This window comes from Miscanthus floridulus, chromosome 19, assembly GCF_019320115.1.
Source record: "Miscanthus floridulus cultivar M001 chromosome 19, ASM1932011v1, whole genome shotgun sequence".
Classification (NCBI taxonomy): Eukaryota; Viridiplantae; Streptophyta; class Magnoliopsida; order Poales; family Poaceae; genus Miscanthus; species Miscanthus floridulus.
Window position 1 is genome coordinate 114,087,170 of NC_089598.1, and position 19,599 is coordinate 114,106,768.

The 19,599-nt window shown below is 44.7% G+C and overlaps 3 protein-coding genes and 1 pseudogene across 3 annotated transcripts; 2 read left to right on the forward strand and 2 right to left on the reverse strand.

The window, feature by feature from the left end:
• Positions 1–6,816: 6,816 nt before the first annotated feature.
• LOC136527035 (uncharacterized protein At1g15400-like) lies at positions 6,817–9,228 on the reverse strand. Its single transcript, XM_066519638.1, has one exon. It carries the CDS (start codon positions 7,393–7,395, stop codon positions 6,982–6,984), a length of 414 nt encoding a protein of 137 aa, XP_066375735.1. The 5' UTR covers positions 7,396–9,228; the 3' UTR covers positions 6,817–6,981.
• A 143-nt stretch (positions 9,229–9,371) lies between these two features.
• LOC136527034 (protein OVEREXPRESSOR OF CATIONIC PEROXIDASE 3-like) lies at positions 9,372–19,583 on the reverse strand. The gene is made up of 4 exons (XM_066519637.1): positions 19,326–19,583; positions 10,326–10,688; positions 9,854–10,159; positions 9,372–9,776 (listed from the first exon to the last, which is right to left on the reverse strand). Exons 1-4 carry the CDS (start codon positions 19,494–19,496, stop codon positions 9,627–9,629), a joined length of 990 nt encoding a protein of 329 aa, XP_066375734.1. The 5' UTR covers positions 19,497–19,583; the 3' UTR covers positions 9,372–9,626.
• Positions 11,680–17,855, forward strand: LOC136528637 (uncharacterized). Its single transcript, XM_066521593.1, has 5 exons — positions 11,680–12,915; positions 15,375–15,700; positions 15,787–15,859; positions 17,235–17,749; positions 17,847–17,855. Exons 2-5 carry the CDS (start codon positions 15,377–15,379, stop codon positions 17,853–17,855), a joined length of 921 nt encoding a protein of 306 aa, XP_066377690.1. The 5' UTR covers positions 11,680–12,915; positions 15,375–15,376.
• Positions 13,937–15,278, forward strand: LOC136528636 (uncharacterized; annotated as a pseudogene).
• Positions 19,584–19,599: the final 16 nt, after the last annotated feature.

Sequence of the window (19,599 nt, forward strand, 5' to 3'; positions counted from 1 at the left end):
TCAGGCCCTCGGCAAAGAGGCCGTCTGCAGTAGTGATTCATCCCTAAATTAGGAAGGCTCGGCCTAATAAAAAAATAATTGTATCGATTGTTTCGGTATGAAAATAACCTTAAATAAAAAAAAAAACAATGAGCTAATCACGTCAAGCTTTATGATTTCATATGAATTATATATCCAAGCTCATTTGAGAAAAGTTATATTTTTTTTCAAATATACCACACAAAAGAAAAATCTCGTCAAATGAGATGACGATTTTCAAATCTTGCCATCTAAAACTATGATATTTAAAATTTTATCAATTAGGGCCTATTTGGAAAGTTAGTTTTAGGCTAAATACCATTGTAAAATACAGGCCTGTAAAATTATACAGTTGAATTAAAAAATGTTGCTTGCATTGGAGATGATCGGTCTACCTACTAAAATTACTGGTGTTTGAGGCTATTACATCCGGAAAAAAAATAATCATCTCGCTGGCAACTAATTTTTTTTTTCCGACGAATGTCGGGCTCCACCCTCCGCCCCATGTCCTCCTCTCGCTGCTGCAGTTTGTGTCCTCCGCTCCACCTCCTCCCCTGATGCTGCCGGCGCTGCAGTGTGCCAACGAGCTGATCCCCAGGACCCAGGTGCGTTCTGCCGTCAAATCCTCGAGTGTCGGGCGGCCGTGGCCGCCGCCATCACAACAAACGCGGCGATGCCGCCCGAAAATAGTCGCGCCGGGGAGATCGTCGCTCGCGTCGGCCGCCCCATCGCCATATGCGTGCCGCCGCGGAGCCATCCTCGGTGCCCTCCGAAGCCTGATCCATAGCCGCTTCCACCACCCGGCGGGACCTCGAGCGTCGTTGCTCATCCAGTGCTCGCGTGAGATCGAAGCCATAGGCCTCGCTCGTCTCGGCAACGCCATCTACCCCCGGGTCTCTTCGCCCGCACGCTCGCATTGCTTGCATCGATGCGTGACCTGGCTTGCTTGCTTGCATCGCATTACTACTCAGCCAAGCAGCGCGACGCCCGTGACCTGGCTGCTCCGTCACTCAGTGGAACGGTGGCAGATACCCAAACAAACATTTTACGGAGGAAAGAAATTACAGTTGCATTCTAGTGCACAAGAAAATACACCCGGAAGCTAGTTACTGGTGAAAAAAAAATTACAGAGCTCCCAAACAGTGCCTTAATTTGATGAGAGTTCTATATTTCTGTGTTTTTAGGTACAGACAATAAAAGTTTGATTGGTTGCAAGCCAATTTTTATCTTGCCAATTTTAGGGCAAGTCAAAATGTAGTCACACCAATATTAGGGCAACCAATATTTTGATAAGGCAATCAATGTTGACACTTGGTTTGCTACCAACAAGAGTCTTGCCGACTTTTTGGAAGGTATTGCCAAAATTTTGGCACCAAACCAATTGCTTGCTAAATTTCTTAAACTTGCCCATATTTTGGCATAGCAAAAATTGGTTTGCAACCAATCAGACTCTTAATCTATACGTACCTAATAATAAAGAGGTAAAATTTCAACCTTTTTTTTGTACCTTTTTTTATGGTCTCTTCTAACTAATTTTATGAATATGGAAACCGCATATTGCCCTTCTCTTTATCATATAACATTGCATTACTACTTAAGCCAGCGACGGAGCTACCCTAGGGGCGTAATGGGGCGGCCGCCCCACCTACTGGCGGCGGCGTCCCAGATCCCCAGACTCCTCTTCTTCCTTAGGTCCGACTGCCGATTGCCCGAGGTGCCGAGCAGAGGCCGCGACATGGCGATGAACGACGGGCGAGCTGCGAGCGGCGATATCCGATAGAAGAAGATGACCGGTTCCTCTTGTTGGGCACTGGGCTCATTTTGGTCACTTCAGATTAGCCCAGCAAGGGCCCAATTTGGTTCCCCAAATCCCCAATCCCCCAACAGCCATCCGCTACTCCGTCGCCTGTCCGTCATCCACATCTACGTGACGCGTGCCGGCGGCCGCTGCCCGCCGCCACTAGCCAGCCGCCGATTGCCTCCTGCTGCTACCCCACTCGCTGGTCGCCGCATCCCCACTCGTCAGCTACCACTAGGAGCCAGCGCCTGCGGCAAGCCTCCGGCTGGCCGACCCACTGCGGCACTGCTTGTCCGCCGGCCGGCGCCAGGTGCCGCCCACCGCCAGGAGCAGCCCGCCGAGGAGCATGAGCTGCCGAGATAGCGATGAAGCGAGGAGGGGCGTGATGAGGTACAAGAACCTGGCGCTAGGGATACAATCACTTTATTGTTATTGGCTAATTGATTTTCATAACATTTACGGGTTCACACCTACTAAGTATTTTGTATTTGCAAAATGTATGGGATATCTGGTCAAGAACTATTATCAATTTATTCTGCAAATTTGAGGTAACATCTTGATTTGAGGTAACATCTTGTTCATCCACCTTTCCGTTATAATTTGTGTGATTGTAGCTTTTTCGTCATAATTTATATGACTGTAGTATGTTAATACGATGCGATTTAGGCCAAAAGTCTTTTTATTTATTTTCATGTTAAAACTCGCCCCAGCTATAATTTTTTTCTGGCTCCGTCATTGACTTAAGCTAGGTAGTCTGGATAGATAGGAATCCTAATCCAATTAGATATCTCTGATCCTAAGTAATTTGAATAAGAATCCTAATCAAAATAGAAAAAATATAAGAATATAAATCTCCTGCTCGGCTCCGTTCTTTTTCCCGTTTCGGTGGACCACACCATCCATATGTCCATGTCCTTTTCGAATTTCCTGTTGCCCATACTATTTTCTTTTCTTTTTCAAGAGCTGTACGTCCACAGCATGCATATATAAATATATATATATATGGGCCCATAAGGTTTCCGATCCCTTTCTAATCCTATTTTAATAAATATACCGCGAGGAGTTTCTTTGTTCACTACTAGAGAACAGACTTTAGAACGATGTCCCAATTTGTCATTAGCCTCGGCATTTTTTTTTGCCCCCGGGACTAAAGGACCCTTTAGTCCCGGTTGGTAACACTTTCTACTCAAACGTTTTATCCATTTTTTTAAGTTTTCCCTTTTTTTTTTTTTTGCTTTGTCCGATCTGAAGGGTGTTGAATATGGAGTCCAACTGTAGCTCATTGAAGCTAACCCATAAAAAAAAGAGGGAAGTAAAAAAAGGGAAGAAAGAAATCTGACAAATAAAATGAAAAGTATGACACTATATAAATCTCTACCTCAATGGATGTCTCAAAAAAAAAACACATAAACAAGATTGAAGAATGGCAAGTTCAAGATGAAGTAACTATACCATACATGTATGCGAACCTATCTGCGTTAAGCCTGACTCTAATGCGCAACCAGGCCCATACATGTACGCGAACTAATCAGGCCCTAGATGAACTAAGCCATACGATCTTGCCATTGGCTTTTGCACAGCGAGAATGTCGATGTGGTGGAGGAACATGCTAAATGGATGGATGAAAATTTCAACGCTCCGTCTACTATGGATTCACACGTTTTGGCCATGGATTTGACGCCTACGCTGTTCGTACACGCGTCCCCCAACGACCTCGGGCGGAGTCACGGTAGAACACCCCATGAAGAGAGATCAAAATCAACGAGTGGATGACAATGGCATGGTGGAGACATGCCTGGCGGTGGAGCGCGCTTGGAGGCTGCCTCTACCATGACACATCAGTAACTAAACTCTTATTAGTTTTAATAAGATAAGATGAATCATAAATTTTATCGGCCCTCAAAGTAAAAGTCACAAAACTCGGTATTTAATAATACTAGCACACGGATAGTATTGAAATTAAGGTTACAATATATTTACAAGTAAATATTTTTGTAATAAGATGAACTATAGATTTTTATGAGTTAAGTAAAAAAAACTCGATATTTAACTATGCCAACACTTGGATAGTATGGAAATTAGGGTTATAATGTATTTTGAGTAAATATTAGTTTTGCTATCATTTTGTGTCTCCCATACTTTTATGAATTAGAGTACTGTGTTAAGACACGGTGGGGTGTTCGATTCCAAGACAAATTGAAATTTCTGACCTGATCATTGGATAAAACTTCAAACGTCCTTTACGTATTTGAATTTGAGTAGAACGTGTCTGGACATGTTATAGAGTTTGATTCCAAGATGAATGAGAACACATGACGCGATTGTTGAACAAATCGTCTGAACTTCATGTCGTCTAAGTGACTAGACTATAAACTATACGTCCCGTAGCAACGCATGAGCATTTTTGCTAGTAAATTTTATAAAAGATGAATAAATTATTATTTTTATATAAAAATAGAAAATTTCTTTCCACGCGACGAGTCACGACACCGGATCCTGTCAAGATGGTCTAGCACGGAAACGCCCAGGTTGGCTACATGCAGGCCGAGGCCCATGTACGCACCGCCACCTAGTCCCGCACAGACTAGCGGGCCATGCCCATTGACCCATGGGCCATGACAGACAAGCAGCCCCGTCCCCCACTGACCACTGTACTCCCCAAGCCCTGCAAACCCACAATTCGCCATCACACAGACCGACGCCTCCCGTGCATCAGAGACGTGCACCCACCGTACTCCCCTTCCATCTCCTGCGACTGCGAGTACTCCCCCAGTCTGATGACCTACCGCTACCGGAGCAGGTTGTTGTTTTTTTCTCTCTTCCGAGATCCGAGTTCCGAGACAGCTCAAAAGCACCACACGCCTTGAACCCAGGGAACAGCGTCAGGTTGGCCGGTTTGGTGCCTAGCGCCCAATTAGGTGAACAGTCCAGGTCACAAATCTCTGTATCATCATAATTCATACCATCAGTGTGAAACAGATCATTCTGTCGGAGGACATGACGCTTATAATCAGCCTGTTGGCTGGTTCGTATCGTTGCTGGTTCGTGAAGAAGTACTGCTGGCTGGTTTGTGTGAGAGAAAAATACGGGAAATTTACGATCGTTTACGATAAGCCACAGCCAAACAAACAGGCTGAATGTCTTGAAACATGAGTGTGTAGCAACGATTTTGGACTAGTAGCCAGCCATTGTCGAAAGGTAAAAAGCTAGCGTGGCCGTCAACCACACATGCCGAGACCACAGACCAGTGCGGTGCAGACCACCAATTCTGCACGAGGACGCCATTGAACTCAACGTTAAGAAACAGTTCATTATTATAGGAGAGCAGGCAGCAGGGTTACCTCTAATCTTTTTTCTTTCTGCATAATAATAATAGCCGGAGACTGTTCGTCAGAAGACGTTACGGATCAATCGACGAGTCGTCTGTGGTCCAACAGAAACGTAATAAGGGTTGGCCGGTCCAACGCAGCAGAAGGTGCCGGAGAAAGAGACGGCCACCACCACCAGTCCATATACGCAGAGACGTGACGCCGCCGCTGACATATCGTCGACCGGTCGACGGCACGAGACGAGCGTCGGGCGCCGGCCGGCCGTGTGAACGCAGGACTGAATTGGGATATAAATTCACGTCGACGTGGATGGCGCGGCGCGGACGGATGGCCGTCCCTCTCGTCCTCCGCAGCGCAATCATGTCGCTCACCAACTTGTTAACGCTCTGATGAATTATCGTCACTCATCTGCAGTAGTATTACGCTGCAGATGCCACCAACAGCCTGCCGGTGTGCGCGTGCCTCTACCTGCGTCGTCTCTATCATGCATTCATGCGCCACGATGCGCTGCCCCGATGATTCTTCTTCTCGTCATTGAAGAATGCCCCCGTCTGCCATGGATATCCTCTTCCTCCACCAAGAGCGTGTGTGTTCATCGCACGAATGGACACATGTGTCGGTCCTGATTCAAAATCTCAAACACCGAATTCGAACTATTCTATTTCATGCTAAATTCATTTGGAAATTCTGTCCGATTTCTGTGAGTGTGGTGTGATTCGGCGCTTCCGGATCAGGTCGAATGATGATCCTGATTCCTGAAGGTCAGCCGCCCAGGCCGACCATGGCATCTGCGCCCATCATGGGCACCCCCAACAAACGGACCAAATCATCGGTCCACCCCACCACAGTTCCCAACAAAACCGCCTCGCGGTCACGGCGCCGACGACCCAAGCTTCACATGGGCACGCGGTGCGCCCATATGCCTGCCCGAATCACACCAATTCTTTATGCACGCACCGCACAGCCCCCCTCTGCACCCACATGCGAACCATCAAAGATCGGAGTAGCTCGATCAAAGGCTACCCGAAGGACCAACACCAGAACAGGAGGGAAAGTTGCACCAAGCTAAGAACAAGAACAATGGCCCCCAGATCTCAATAGCTGCTGCATGCATATACCAGTAAGATCTAAACCGTCGCCCGTCGCTCAAACCTCAAAGCATGGATCTGGATCAAGAAACCAACCGACCCAAAAAGAGGAACTACTAACCTGACTAAAATGGTGTATATCGAGTAGCAAGCTCATATGACCCTATCAGTAGTATAAACATGTGCACTCTCACAACCATGGCCCAAACTTTTTACAGTGGATGGAAAAACAGATGCAACAACAACGTGCGTACGTGTTGCTATGCCGTCACTTCTTCCTGGGCTTGGACCGGCGGCGTGCCTTGCCGGCGCCGCCAGAGCCCCCGCCGAAGATGGCGCAGAGGATGCAGCCGGACACCCTCGGCGAGGGCGGGTCCATGTCCGGGGTCACGTCCTTGGTCCGGAACACCTGCTGGTCCTCCTTGTGCCCCTGCTTCTGCTTCTTCTCCTTCGCCTTCGCCTTCTTGCTGTCGCTGTCCCCACCGCCACCGGCACCGCCACGGCGCAGCAAGCCAAGATCTAAACCGTCGCCCGTCGCTCAAACCTCAAAGCATGGATCTGGATCAAGAAACCAACCGACCCAAAAAGAGGAACTACTAACCTGACTAAAATGGTGTATATCGAGTAGCAAGCTCATATGACCCTATCAGTAGTATAAACATGTGCACTCTCACAACCATGGCCCAAACTTTTTACAGTGGATGGAAAAACAGATGCAACAACAACGTGCGTACGTGTTGCTATGCCGTCACTTCTTCCTGGGCTTGGACCGGCGGCGTGCCTTGCCGGCGCCGCCAGAGCCCCCGCCGAAGATGGCGCAGAGGATGCAGCCGGACACCCTCGGCGAGGGCGGGTCCATGTCCGGGGTCACGTCCTTGGTCCGGAACACCTGCTGGTCCTCCTTGTGCCCCTGCTTCTGCTTCTTCTCCTTCGCCTTCGCCTTCTTGCTGTCGCTGTCCCCACCGCCACCGGCACCGCCACGGCGCAGCAAGCCAATGCTCCCGACGCTCTTGGAGTGCCGGAGCTCCGGCTGGGGATCCTCTGCGGCGCCATCGCCGGCCTTCGCCTCGGCGTCAGCCTCAGTCAAGAAACGCTCGTCCCAGACCAGGCCTGAGGAGCCGGACCTTCTGAAGGTTGTCGCGGATCTTTGCAACCCAGCCATGGGTGCCTATCCACCTCCCCTCTCTGCGAGGAGGACCAGCTTATCTGCAAGTGTGGAGAACAAAGGGTGAGGACGAACTGGACGGTGTGCTTCGGCTGAGTATTGCCTCCTTGCCCGCTTCTGCAGGCCCCCTCTGTGTTATATATGTAAAACGGACAGAGACTGCCATTAGTGTGCAGACAGCAGAGCAGTCAACAACCCGGTGCCATGGAAAGGTGCCTGGGCCTGTTTTCCAGTAACTAACTGGGTTCTGCAGAGGTTATATTTAATCTGCATGTAGAACAGTATACAAGAACTCATCAGATTAGAATATTAGACACATGCTTTTTCTATTTTTGCAGCACATGCCACAGGTTTTACTTCACACCGTGAGCATGTGGAGGAAGAGAAGACAAGTGCATAAAAGCAGTTAGATGCACATCACCAAACGCACTACAAGTGGTGAACAATTGCCTGAGAGCTACCAGAAAATATGCACGCATCAGCTACCAGAAAATAAATATGCATGCATTCTTCAACAGTTTTACATTCCACTGTAAAGTTTGACGATGATACGATGATAGTTGATAGAACATGAATCTCATTAAGATTTAAGGTGTATGATATGCGTTGGCACGAAAACGTTACACGTATCTAACAAAGATTGGTTACAAACCTCTGATGTCGACCATCTCTACCCAAATGAGGTTAATGATGGACAAGTACAAGTGAAGAAAAAGTCCAGACTCCAGAGGGCCCAGGGGAAGAAACAAAGGCAAATGGCAATTGTACTCAGCTCTTGGTACCAGACTATCAGTTGACAGCCAAACAACTTAATACAGGTCAGAGGAAAACAAAGACTACGGTAGTTCATAAAGATTTGACAAATAAAGTACCAATTATTATCGTCTTGTTCTTTTCTTGCATATCGATCCTCTTGCGTCCCTGCTAGACTCAGTATACCCTAATCACAAGAGCCGCACAAGCATTTCTATTGCTTCATACCTCACTACAAAGCAGTACATGTTCCCATATGCTACCAACACTTCTACAGCATGTATACTGCTAAATAGTAAAGACTTCATAACGATAACAAAAGATCCACAATGGAGAGAGAACAGGTATGGTCCTAAATAAGTGTCAAGAGATCTCTCTGGATGCACCTACCACCTGATCAATGAAAATTATTGCCTACCATCTGACCCTGTTAATGCCATGACCAGTCCTTAGTGCAGACATATCGACCCGAAACTCCTTTATTGAAAACACCAAGATATTTCTATCAAAGTTAGGTGCTGCGCGGTAGCAGAGGCAGAAGTACAGACTAGCCTGTTCGGCTGGAGCCGCTGGTTCGTGGATTATTACTACTGGCTGGTTTGGTGTGAGAGAAAAATATTGTTCTAGCTGGAAGACACTGTTCATGTGAACAGTGCTCGCGTGAGAGGGCTGGCCAGCACCAGCCAGCCAGCCGAACAGGCTGTATAACTGACCTACCCAAAACCCAAGATTCAAGCAATTATATGAGCATCGAATCACAGCTCTGAAAACAGGTTTAGTTGACCATATACAAACAAAAGGGTGGCGAACTGCTCAACTGCCAGCACAGTCACTTATATAATTAGCTAGTTGGACCACATAATTGGCTGGTTAGGCCATAACACTACTTCATGCTCCTTATGCATGGTATCAGTTTACGCTGTCACTGCCTCTTCCTAACAACTGATATTGATTGTCACACAGCTTCACTTTTGGTTCACCTAAAGACTAATACTTGGGATATCTTGCATCCCTTGCATAAAAATAATAAACAAAATACCAGGCACATGTCCTACAGAAACCAGGCTACGACAAAGATCATGTGAAATGCCTAGCTCCCCAGCAGAGAGTTGATCCAAGCCAAGACTGTGCAAGAATCGATGAGCATTTATCATTCAACAATTCAAGATCTGGTCAAAAGACCTCAAAGTAACTTTTATTGAAGCCAATAGTCAAAATAGTGGTCCTGAGTGAAGCCAATTGAAATGCAAGTGACAGTTAGGAGTTGTACCTGTCACATTGGCTGATCTGATAGTATTACAACAACAAAGCCTTTTAGTCCCAAACAAGTTGGGGTAGGCTGATCTGATAGTATTGCTACAATCTAAAAGATACTCCATGTTGAGCTTGCAAAACTTGTCATACTTTAAAAGCTCAAATTTAGATGTTTGTAAGGATTCCAAGTGAACACTATAACAAAGGCTTATCTGAAGAAGTTATGAACTAGCACCAATCTCAGATAGGGATCTCTTGAATGCAACACGATGGTCAGGGACCCCATCTTGTTCCCTTCTATCCTCAAACCACTTAACAATGGTCTTTCGTGGAAGGTTTGTCACTTGAACTATGCTGCTGATCATTGTATTCTGCATGAAATGCAATAAAGCAAGTGAATGATAAGCTATTGAGCAGTCTGGACGATCTTGATGGAAATTTTAGTTACCGTGGGCCGTTTGCTTCGCAGGTAGACTCTTTCTAAGGTCTCAAGTTGCACCTTTTTCAGTCTTTTTCGTGCAGACCATTCTGCACTCATGACATGCACTGGAAGCTCCAACTGTGGTTTGATTTCAGTGGTATCAACCTCGTCAACAGTGGTCGAACTAGGGGGTTCTATTTTCTTCACTTCAGATTTAGAAGGGGCTTCATCAGGCAAAGAATCAGACATGAGTAGAAGCTTCGGTGGTGGATTGCGGAGCATTTCAATGACCAAAGCCCTATCTAAACCTAGCTCCCCTGCAAGATTCTTTATCTGCAATACAAAAGAGCACATGGATGAGAAATGCACAGCGTTCAATAGTTTATTTTCAAGCTTTGCCTATTCCAAAACAGTGCCCAACCATAATGTATATCATACTGATTTCCAACATGGAAAGCAAAAAAGAGGAAACTCAAGTGCATATACTACAGCTGCTTACACTAGTTTTACGCCGACCTATTTTCAGTGCACGAGCCAATCTCCTGAGTTGCCAGGTTTTCAGCTCTGGTTGTTCGCTTCCATCTATTTGCTCATCAATACCATAGTCCCCAGAGCTCAGCAACGAATCCCCTGCTGATTCATCAACGCCACTGACATCTTCAATTGCTTCTGCCAACTCCTTTTCAAACCTTGCCAGATCTTCTTCTGATATACCATCATCACCGTCATCCACAGATAAATCATCATTCTCAAGATCTTCTTCCAGCTGCTTGAAAAGTGCTTCCAGTGCACCATCCTCGTCGTCGTCATCATCCATGACATCTTCTGCAGCCACCACATCCTCCTCACTCTGAATTTTAGTCTGTAACAAGGAGAAAGTTTTCAACAAGCCTTCCAGTTATAATGCACAGAGATACATAAAGGAACATGAAGAAACAGAAAATTCAACCTAGCTGTAGATAGTATGTTAAGGTAGAAGATAAGATCGGAAGGGGGCAAAAGAAGTTAGCTAAATCCTCCAAGGCAATTTTGCAATAACTGACAGAATAGCTCTAGTTTTTACACGAACAACCTCTCCAATAAGTGTACAGAAATGCTATACAACACACATGTGTTTTAGCGCAAAAAAACACATGGATTTTTTTGCTCTCTCTCTCTCACTCTCCCGTCCTCACCCTTTGCGTGCACACGCATCCTGCGAGGAAGGAAGCCGGTCAAAGAGGCGCATCGAGCGCGGCGTCACTTCTGTACGGACCACGCAGCCTTCTTGTGCGTTGGGGGTCTTGCGCTTGCACAGGCAGCCTTTCGATCCCAGAACGATCATGACGAGTGACGACCGGCTTCGAGAATGGAGCCGATTACAGTTAAATCATCCTGTTCGCTTGATCTGTGATTTGTCCTTCCCTAGAAAAAAAAATTGTGATCTGAGAAGGGTGGAGGCTGTTGGATCTTAATCCTATGGTGCAAAAAAAAAATCATATGTTAAAACTGCATAAAACACATGGTTGTGCAGTACCCACTCTAAGGGCTCCTTTGGGAGACCCAATCCACGGGGGTTTCCCCGCGTTTTCCCCGGGCCAGGCCCCCGCGTGGATTTCGGCCACGGGGAGAAGCCCCCTTGTATTTGGAAGCCCGTCACCCGGGAGAGGTCGACCCGAGCCCCATACTTTCCACGGGGTGGCTCGTCCCGCACCCAGGGGTCCGGGCGGCTCTTCCCCGACCCGAGCGAGGGCGACGAAGAGGAAGCACCGCCGCCGCCGTCCTCCTGCCACCGAGCTCACCCCCCATCGCCGCCACCACCACCGAGCTCGCCGCGCCGCCCCCCCCCCCCCCCCCCCCGGTCCCCGCCGGCTTCTTCCTTATCTCCGTCGCCGGCCTCGCAACTGCCACCACCACCGTCCGAGCTTAAAGATCTACTCCAGGTTAGCTCCAAGAACCCGTCCAAGTTCCTCACCTAGATCTAGTTCGAATTGAAGTGTGCACGATGGATGCACTAGCCAGATCCAAAGCGCAATACCATTTAAATTGCATACTCGCACAGACAGGCCTATAGCTGTTTGTGCTTTGTGATACTCTTGCATCTCTACGGCAAGGTAAACAGCAGCGACGGGATAGTATTCATTAATTTAATTTACATATGTAAAGCAGAGTGAAGAACTGGTCTATAGAGACTCAAATATACATTAGTTATTCATTATCGCTACATAAATGTACATGCTTTCAGGAAAACAGAAAACAGTATGCAAACATTCGAAATCGTTACAAAAAGTACAGATGCTTGACATGTTGTGTGGATTGTAGGAAAACAATAGATGCTGGACCCTCGTCTCCAAACTAGTTCATCAAGAATGAAACCACTGTTGCTGCATGACCTTTGTGCTCTCAGAATGTTCTCCCTGCAATCTCTTTTTGCAACTGTATCCTTTAGATACACCTGTGAATAGGCTTGTAAACTAATTAAAATTGTTGGTCAATAAAAATTTGGGATGAGCATGTCAAGCTCATTAGAAATAATTCCAACATCAGTAAGGTTGTCATTGACAACAGAGAATCTCAACAGCAGTGGGGATGATCAAAGGTTACATGAAACTTTTAGAAAAAAAGAATAAATCAATTTTATATCACCTAATGGAGGAGATGAACTATCTGGCTATTGGGTGTATTTCTGATGGGAGTTCATATTGCCCACACCAAAAAAAAACTACATAATAATAAGATTGATCTTGGCATAATAGGACCATTTAAATTGCATACTATTTCTGGATCATCGTTTCTACGTGCAATCTGCAGTTAATAACGAGTAAACGAGGCTAGGCTAGCTAGACTCAAAGTGGAGCTGGATCTGGATCTGTTAAATTATCCTAGAAAAATCAAGGATCTACCATTTTTTGCTATAATGTACTGGTTGACCAGTGAATGAATGTTGTTCTATTTATTGCTGTAATACCAACAGATTTACCTATAGTTAAAATTAGATATTTGCTTGTCATCTTAGTTTGCTTCATCTACAATTCTCAGTTGACAGATTGTTTTCAGGGTGAAGACAAGAAGTGACCCAGCAAGTTCCACTTCCTTGCTTAGCAGCTTAGGTACTTTTGTTTGTCTCTGTTACTTATTCCTCTCCCTTGTTCATTTGAGCTGTGATTCCATGAATTTGCTGCTTTGGTTATATGTTTCAATTTTGGTAATATTTGGACGACATCTGGTAATATTTGTCAACAAAGCAGAGGATCTGGTAATATTTCGATGACGTTTGTGAATTATGGTTAAAAGAAAAACATTGGCAAAGACCTGCTGCTAGTTGCTAGTTGCTAGAAGGCAAAAGAAAAACATCTGGTATGCTCATTCCAGTACCAGCCCACATTGTTAGAGTATATATCACAACTAAGGATAGATAGATTTAGTTAGGATTAAGACCCCGTTTATCTACTTGACCCCAAATCCTATGAATATGCCAAGTCAATGCAAATAATATATCAACCCTCTTGTTCCTGTCCCATCTACTTTGATCCTGAACCTATGAGAGAGAGAGGGGTGAGAAAAAGGAAAGCAAGGGGCTGGGCAGGGGCAGGGGCACAGGCACAGGCAGCTCACCTGAGCTGGAGAGGAAAGGGGTCAAAGACTGGAACAGCCTAGGGGCATGTGGGGGGGCTCTTGCTTTCCTACCGGTACCCAGTGCCTGCACATATCATTTTTGCAGATTCTTTTGTGTTTTCTTTTGCCCTCCCTTTTTTGATTAAGATGGATGACAGGATGACTGGATGAGCGAGCCATGTTTGCCTTCTTGGTTGCTCAAATCTTTGTTCATTACTGTACTTGATATGTTCATCAGGAACAGGCTAAATGCTGGATGAACAGCTAACATTTATCAAAATTTCATTATATTGGTATAAAAAACCCCTCATTTCTGTACAAAGAAAAACATAATAGCAGACCAGACAAAGATGATGAAAGCAAGAATTTCACTAGGACATACAAAGAACCAAAACAAGAAATAAATGAGTAGGAAAATGCCTAACACAAGAATCACATTTTGCTACAGAGATGTATTGCAGGGAACTCTTCTTTTATGTATTGCAGTTCATAGAACTCTTCTTTTCTGTTTGGCACATCAGTTATAATTCTTGTTTTTAGTTATATTATATCCTATTTAATAATATTATCCCTATATAATAGATAATGGGTTCTTGGGAGGAGGATGTTAGGCAGTTCATGTTAGATGAGGAAGAATTGGACGATGAACTTTTCTTTGTTATTGTCCCTGCTGTCATGTCATGTCTCTATGATGAAAAGATGCCAGAACACACGTCATCTCTTCCTGGTGCCACAAAGGTCAAAGAAATCCTAGAAGGCCACGAAAATTGGTGCAAGTCAGAGTTTAGAATGGAGGTTGAGATCTTTAGAGCTATAGCAAATCTTCTCAGAGCAGAAAACTTATTACGCGACACACGCGGTGTTAAGATTGAGGAGCAATTAGGAATGTTTTTGTTCATGCTCTCCCATAATGCTAGCATTGAAACGCTGAAGAAAGCATTCCAACACAGCGGTGAGACAATTCATAGGAAAGTCAATGAGGTCTTCGATATAATTCCAACATTGACTCATAGATTCATCAAGCTTCCAAATCCAAACCAAACACATGCCAAGATTTTATCAAACCCTCGGTTCATGCCATTCTTCCAGGTTAGTCATATATGCTGCTTGCCCTTGTATCATTCTAAACACACTATTCCAACAATCTTAGGTTCCTTTTTACGTGCAGAACTGCATTGGCGCCATTGATGGGACACATATCCCTATTACTATCAATGAAGATAAGGCCCCTCCTTTTAGAAACAGAAAAGGGACATTGTCCCAGAATGTTATGTTCGCTTGTGACTTTGATCTCAAATTCACTTTCATCTCTTGTGGGTGGGAATGATCTGCGTCTGATGCAGGAGTCCTACGTTCTGCTCTTACGAAGGGTTTTCATGTACCGCTAGGGAAATTCTACCTTGTAGATGGCGAATATGCTAACACTCCATCATTCATAGCACCGTACCGAGGAGTTAGGTACCACCTTGGCGAGTTTAGAAGGCGTGGATCATCACAGAGAAATGAGTATGCAAACTACAAGGAGTTGTTTAATCATCGGCATGCACAACTTCGGAATCATATTGAAAGGGCATTTGGGGTGTTGAAAAAACGGTTTCCAATTCTGAAAGTGGGAACACACTATCCAATTGAGACTCAGATCAAGATTCCTGCAGCAGCAGCGGTATTTCACAATATAATTAGAGCGCACAGTGGGCAAGATAATTGGCTAGATCACCAACCACAATATATCAATCCAACCACTTTTGTTGATATGCCGGAGGGGGATAACAGTTATCCAAGCGAGATAGAATCGAGTGATGGTAACACATTACGAGATCAAATCGCGCAAGCGATGTGGGCTGCCTATAATAATTAGATGGTAATTTAGAGCATTGTTCATCATTTTCAGCATTTTACCTTACATTTATATTTCTATAATTTTAGCTTATATTTATCTTTCACCATTTTTCAGCAATGTCAACGTCCCAGGGTACAAGGGCTGCATGGACCTACACGTATGAGAAAGGGCTGGTGGATGTAATGAAAGAGCATGTCAATATCCCAATGTATAGGGCACAAAATGGCTGGACAGCAGATGGTTGGAGAAATATTGCTAAACGTTTCAATGAAACCTTCCCTTTAGCTCATTTTTCAAAACAACAAATGCAAGAGAAGGAGAAGGAGTTGAAAGGAAACTATAGGACAGTTAGAGATGCCAGAAAAGAGAGTGGTGTTGGTTGGAATGAGACATTAAGCATGATAATTGCCGAACCAAAGAAATGGGAAGACCTAATTGAGGTTAGTCACTTTCTGTCAATTATATAGTACTGTGTTTTCACTATTTTAAGAAGCTAACCAAAATGTTGCTTTGTTGCATTTAATAGAAGTATCCCAAAGTCAGTAAGTTCCAAAAGAAGCCACTTCCTCTTTATGAACACCTGGCATCATTGTATGCAGGTAATTTTCCTTTGTTTGCTCATGAATACATTAAGTTTTTGTTGTGCTGGACACTACTTAGCCTATAGCGTAAGGCTTCTCAGTGACATTTGCTCAAACTTCAAACTTCATATTACCATAATCCAAATTCCATTGGGTTCCTTTTAGAATCCTGCTTCTTCCCGTTGCTGTCATCACATCTCAATTAACATAGGAGTTTATGCTACTAGCTGGTACTAATTGTTTATGCGCGGCGGCGTCACTACCTAATTTTGATTTTGTATAAGCATATAGTACTTTGATGACTCAAGCTTAATTTGGTTCGACTAGGAGGTATATAAAAATCTATATATGCATATACATACACCGGTGGTTGGTGCAAGCTGCTGCAATCATGCATCTATTGATGATGCAAGATCGATGCTAGCATCAGCGGCTTCGAGCTAGCTGATGAACAGCTAGCTTCGCGCCTTCGCTTAAGCTATAGCTAGCTTACGGTCGTCTCGGCCGGCACTGCTACAATTGGCACTGCAGGGAGCAAGTACGAGAGCTAGCCGCTGCTATATGTCACAACGAACTCCTTGTTGATAGTTGCAGCTAGTACATGGAGAGCTTGGGCACATGCAGGCAGGTCACACTGGTAGATGCGTATGGCTGATTCGGTGACTGAAATGGTGGCCACGAGGGACTAGCCGTCATGGGCACTGCCTGAGGGGTTGTGATGAGCGGGGAATTATTGACTCCCTGAATAGCTTGAACCATGTTAGCCCGCTGCATCTGGTCCACCTTTTGCATCTTTTGTTGACGGCCTGCAGCAGCAGCCTTTAGTTGTACCGCCTCTTTCTGGCCAAAACTGACCCTGATAGATATCATTTTCATGTAGTCGATTTGACAAACCAAAATATTAAATTAGGCCGGAAGCAAGTGAGGCTGAATCCATCAAATCCAAACCGAAATAAGATGTGGATTATATATAGAAGACTCCCAGCTGCGTAGCATTTCTTTCTTGCAAGTGGGCATAATGTTAATCAGCAGAAGCATGTAAACAAATGCAGAACACTGGAAACTAGCCTGAAATCTAGGCAAGCCACAACATAGTCATATTTAGAATCCACCACTGCATCAAGCTACTGGTTTCAATTGGATCAACAGCTAACATATCATTATGAAATCAGTGAAACCAAAGTCTTACTGCTGCACCTGTAATTGAGCCCCATCAGTCTTTAGAATCCTAACACCTATAGGTAATTTTCCTTTGTTTCCTCATGAATACAATTTTTGTGGTGCTGTATTCATGAGCTAGCTGTATCGTAAATCTGAATTGATAAACATGTGCCTATGGTGCTGAATAACTTTGAATAATACCTAAGAGTGCATCTGTGATGTGTATTGATAGGAAGTATAGCCACTGGAGATTTGAATTTTACATCAACCGAGCCACCTAACATGACAGCACAACCTCCAATTGAAAGAAGTCACTCTGAGCAAAGTACACAGAACACGGCTGCTGGCTCTGATTCTATTGGCATCAATTTTGGTACAAATCCTTTTTCTCAAATTGAGGGCCCAGAAGTGCAATCTGCACCACCCTATCTCAATCTAGAGGAGGGAGCAAGTGCTAGTGGAAAAAAACGCAAGCAAAGTCAAATGTCAGCTAAACTCGGCGAATTCATAGACTTGAGAAAGATCCAAATGGAGAAAAATCAGGAAAAACTAGATGAGAAGAAGAAAAAAGAAGATGACTATTCTGTAGAAAAGTGCATTGCTGTCGTGGATACCATAGAAGACCTAACTATTGAGCAGAAGGTAGATGCTAATGAGCTCTTTCAATCTGAGATGAATCGACAGATATTTATGATGACAAAAAATCTAGCTGTTCGACTAGTTTGGCTAAAGAAAAAAATTTCACAGGTATGTTTGCTTGTTGTCTTAGTGTTCTTCTCTTGTAGCATTAGATCATCTAAACTAAACTTGTATTCTGAGATGATTCTTGCCTCATTAATTGCAGATGTCCTAGTGACTAACTGGTGGAGAAGTGCGATTCTGTTTCAAAGGTAAACCCACGTTTGAGTACACTACTGTCTATATTTCCTGTTTCAGTGTGGCCAGTGAAAGATGCAAGCTTTAATCTATTATGAAACTGCAGTGTACTTGCAGTGCAATTATATCTTGTTGGATTTCATTGGACTGACTTGTAGTGGTGATGTGCTACCAACATAGAGTTATCTATATTCTTATCTGCATTTCCATGGGAAAGATTTGATCTGCCTAGTGGTAGAATTAGTAGTAACTTTTGTATTAAATTTAATGGTGTAAGGTTTGGTTAATGTGCTATCACCAGCAAGTACATAGTGGTCACTGGCTCCTAGCTTTTAGCTCCTGGTGTAGTGTTAGAACATGACCAGATGTTCTACTTGTACAGAGTTCCAATTTTATAAAGAGTCTAAAGATCTAAGTATGTTTCTGTCTTTGTATGTGTATCCTAAGCACTGAGGTATGCTGTCATGGTGCAGGGAAATTAGAGATGGAGTCGGCCAACACCCAAAAGGAGGACAATACTGGGTCAACATTGCATTCATAGCTCATTTATTTTGATGAACATACTAGTTGTTAATTACGTATTGTGATGGCGCATGATGTGTCTCCTTAATCAACTTGTTAGTTTGTCTGATGCTCTATTTGAGTTGGCTTCAGAAGTAATACCGCATCATCATTATTCAGACAAAAACTGAAGAATGTCATGTTGAAACCTATGTTCAGAGTCAAGTTCTGTATAGAGTACTGAGTTTTATTTAAGTGCTAATGATGATACAGAGCATGTAATTATTTTCTAAGTTAACTGATTTTTTATCTCTCTTGCGTTCTTTGAATTTTCCATTTTTCCTTGATTTTGGCATATTTCTATGTGTATTTTTAAGTCCATGTCGATGCATTATTAGCCTTCTATCACCAGTGCTAATGATGTATTATTTTTCTCATAACTTCCGTTGATCTTTTTTCGATTTTTCTGATATAATTTTTTTTTATGTTTGTACACTTGTTTTCCTTGCTCCCATATTCACTTTCCTTGTTGAAAAAAATTATGAGAAAACAAGTGCTTTGCCTTTATTAGCCCAAGGATAGGCTGTGCATCCTCGTTCAAATCAATAGACAAAACACACCCTGGGCTAATCAGCCCTGCTTCCAAATGATGGGGGAGGGGACGGGGGAAGGCCTCCCTGGAAAGCAGAGGTCCACTAAAATCCCCGTGCGGGCTTCCGGACCCTGGGTATATCTGGCCCTCCTCCCAAATGAAGCCTAAGTGTATGGCCAAGGACAACTGCATCATTACATCTTACCTGCTACCCCAACTTACTACTTCCCCCAATCTTAATCTCCAAGGGCATTCATGGTCATCCGAACAACAACTAGACCGAGACGAACTAATCAGGACATCGGGGACGTAAGACGAGCAAATTAAGCAGCACCGCGACGCGAGGCTGGTTACCTTGTACTTGGAGAGTCTCCGTCGGAGGGGGCAGGAAACGCCGCGCGGCGGGCTGTGGATGCGGAGACGCATGCGAGTTCCGAGGAACGGCGCGGGAACCAGGCCGCCGGAGATGCAAGTCCTCGGCGCGGCCGAGGCCGAGGCGGCGGCGAGCGGCAGCACCGTCGCCATTTCCGCGAGCTCTTCGGATATTTCGCAGTCCTCTCCTACCCTCGACGTGGGTTGGGTTCTGTTGCTTTTGCGAAATGCCGATGGGCCGTCTCGCTGAACGAGT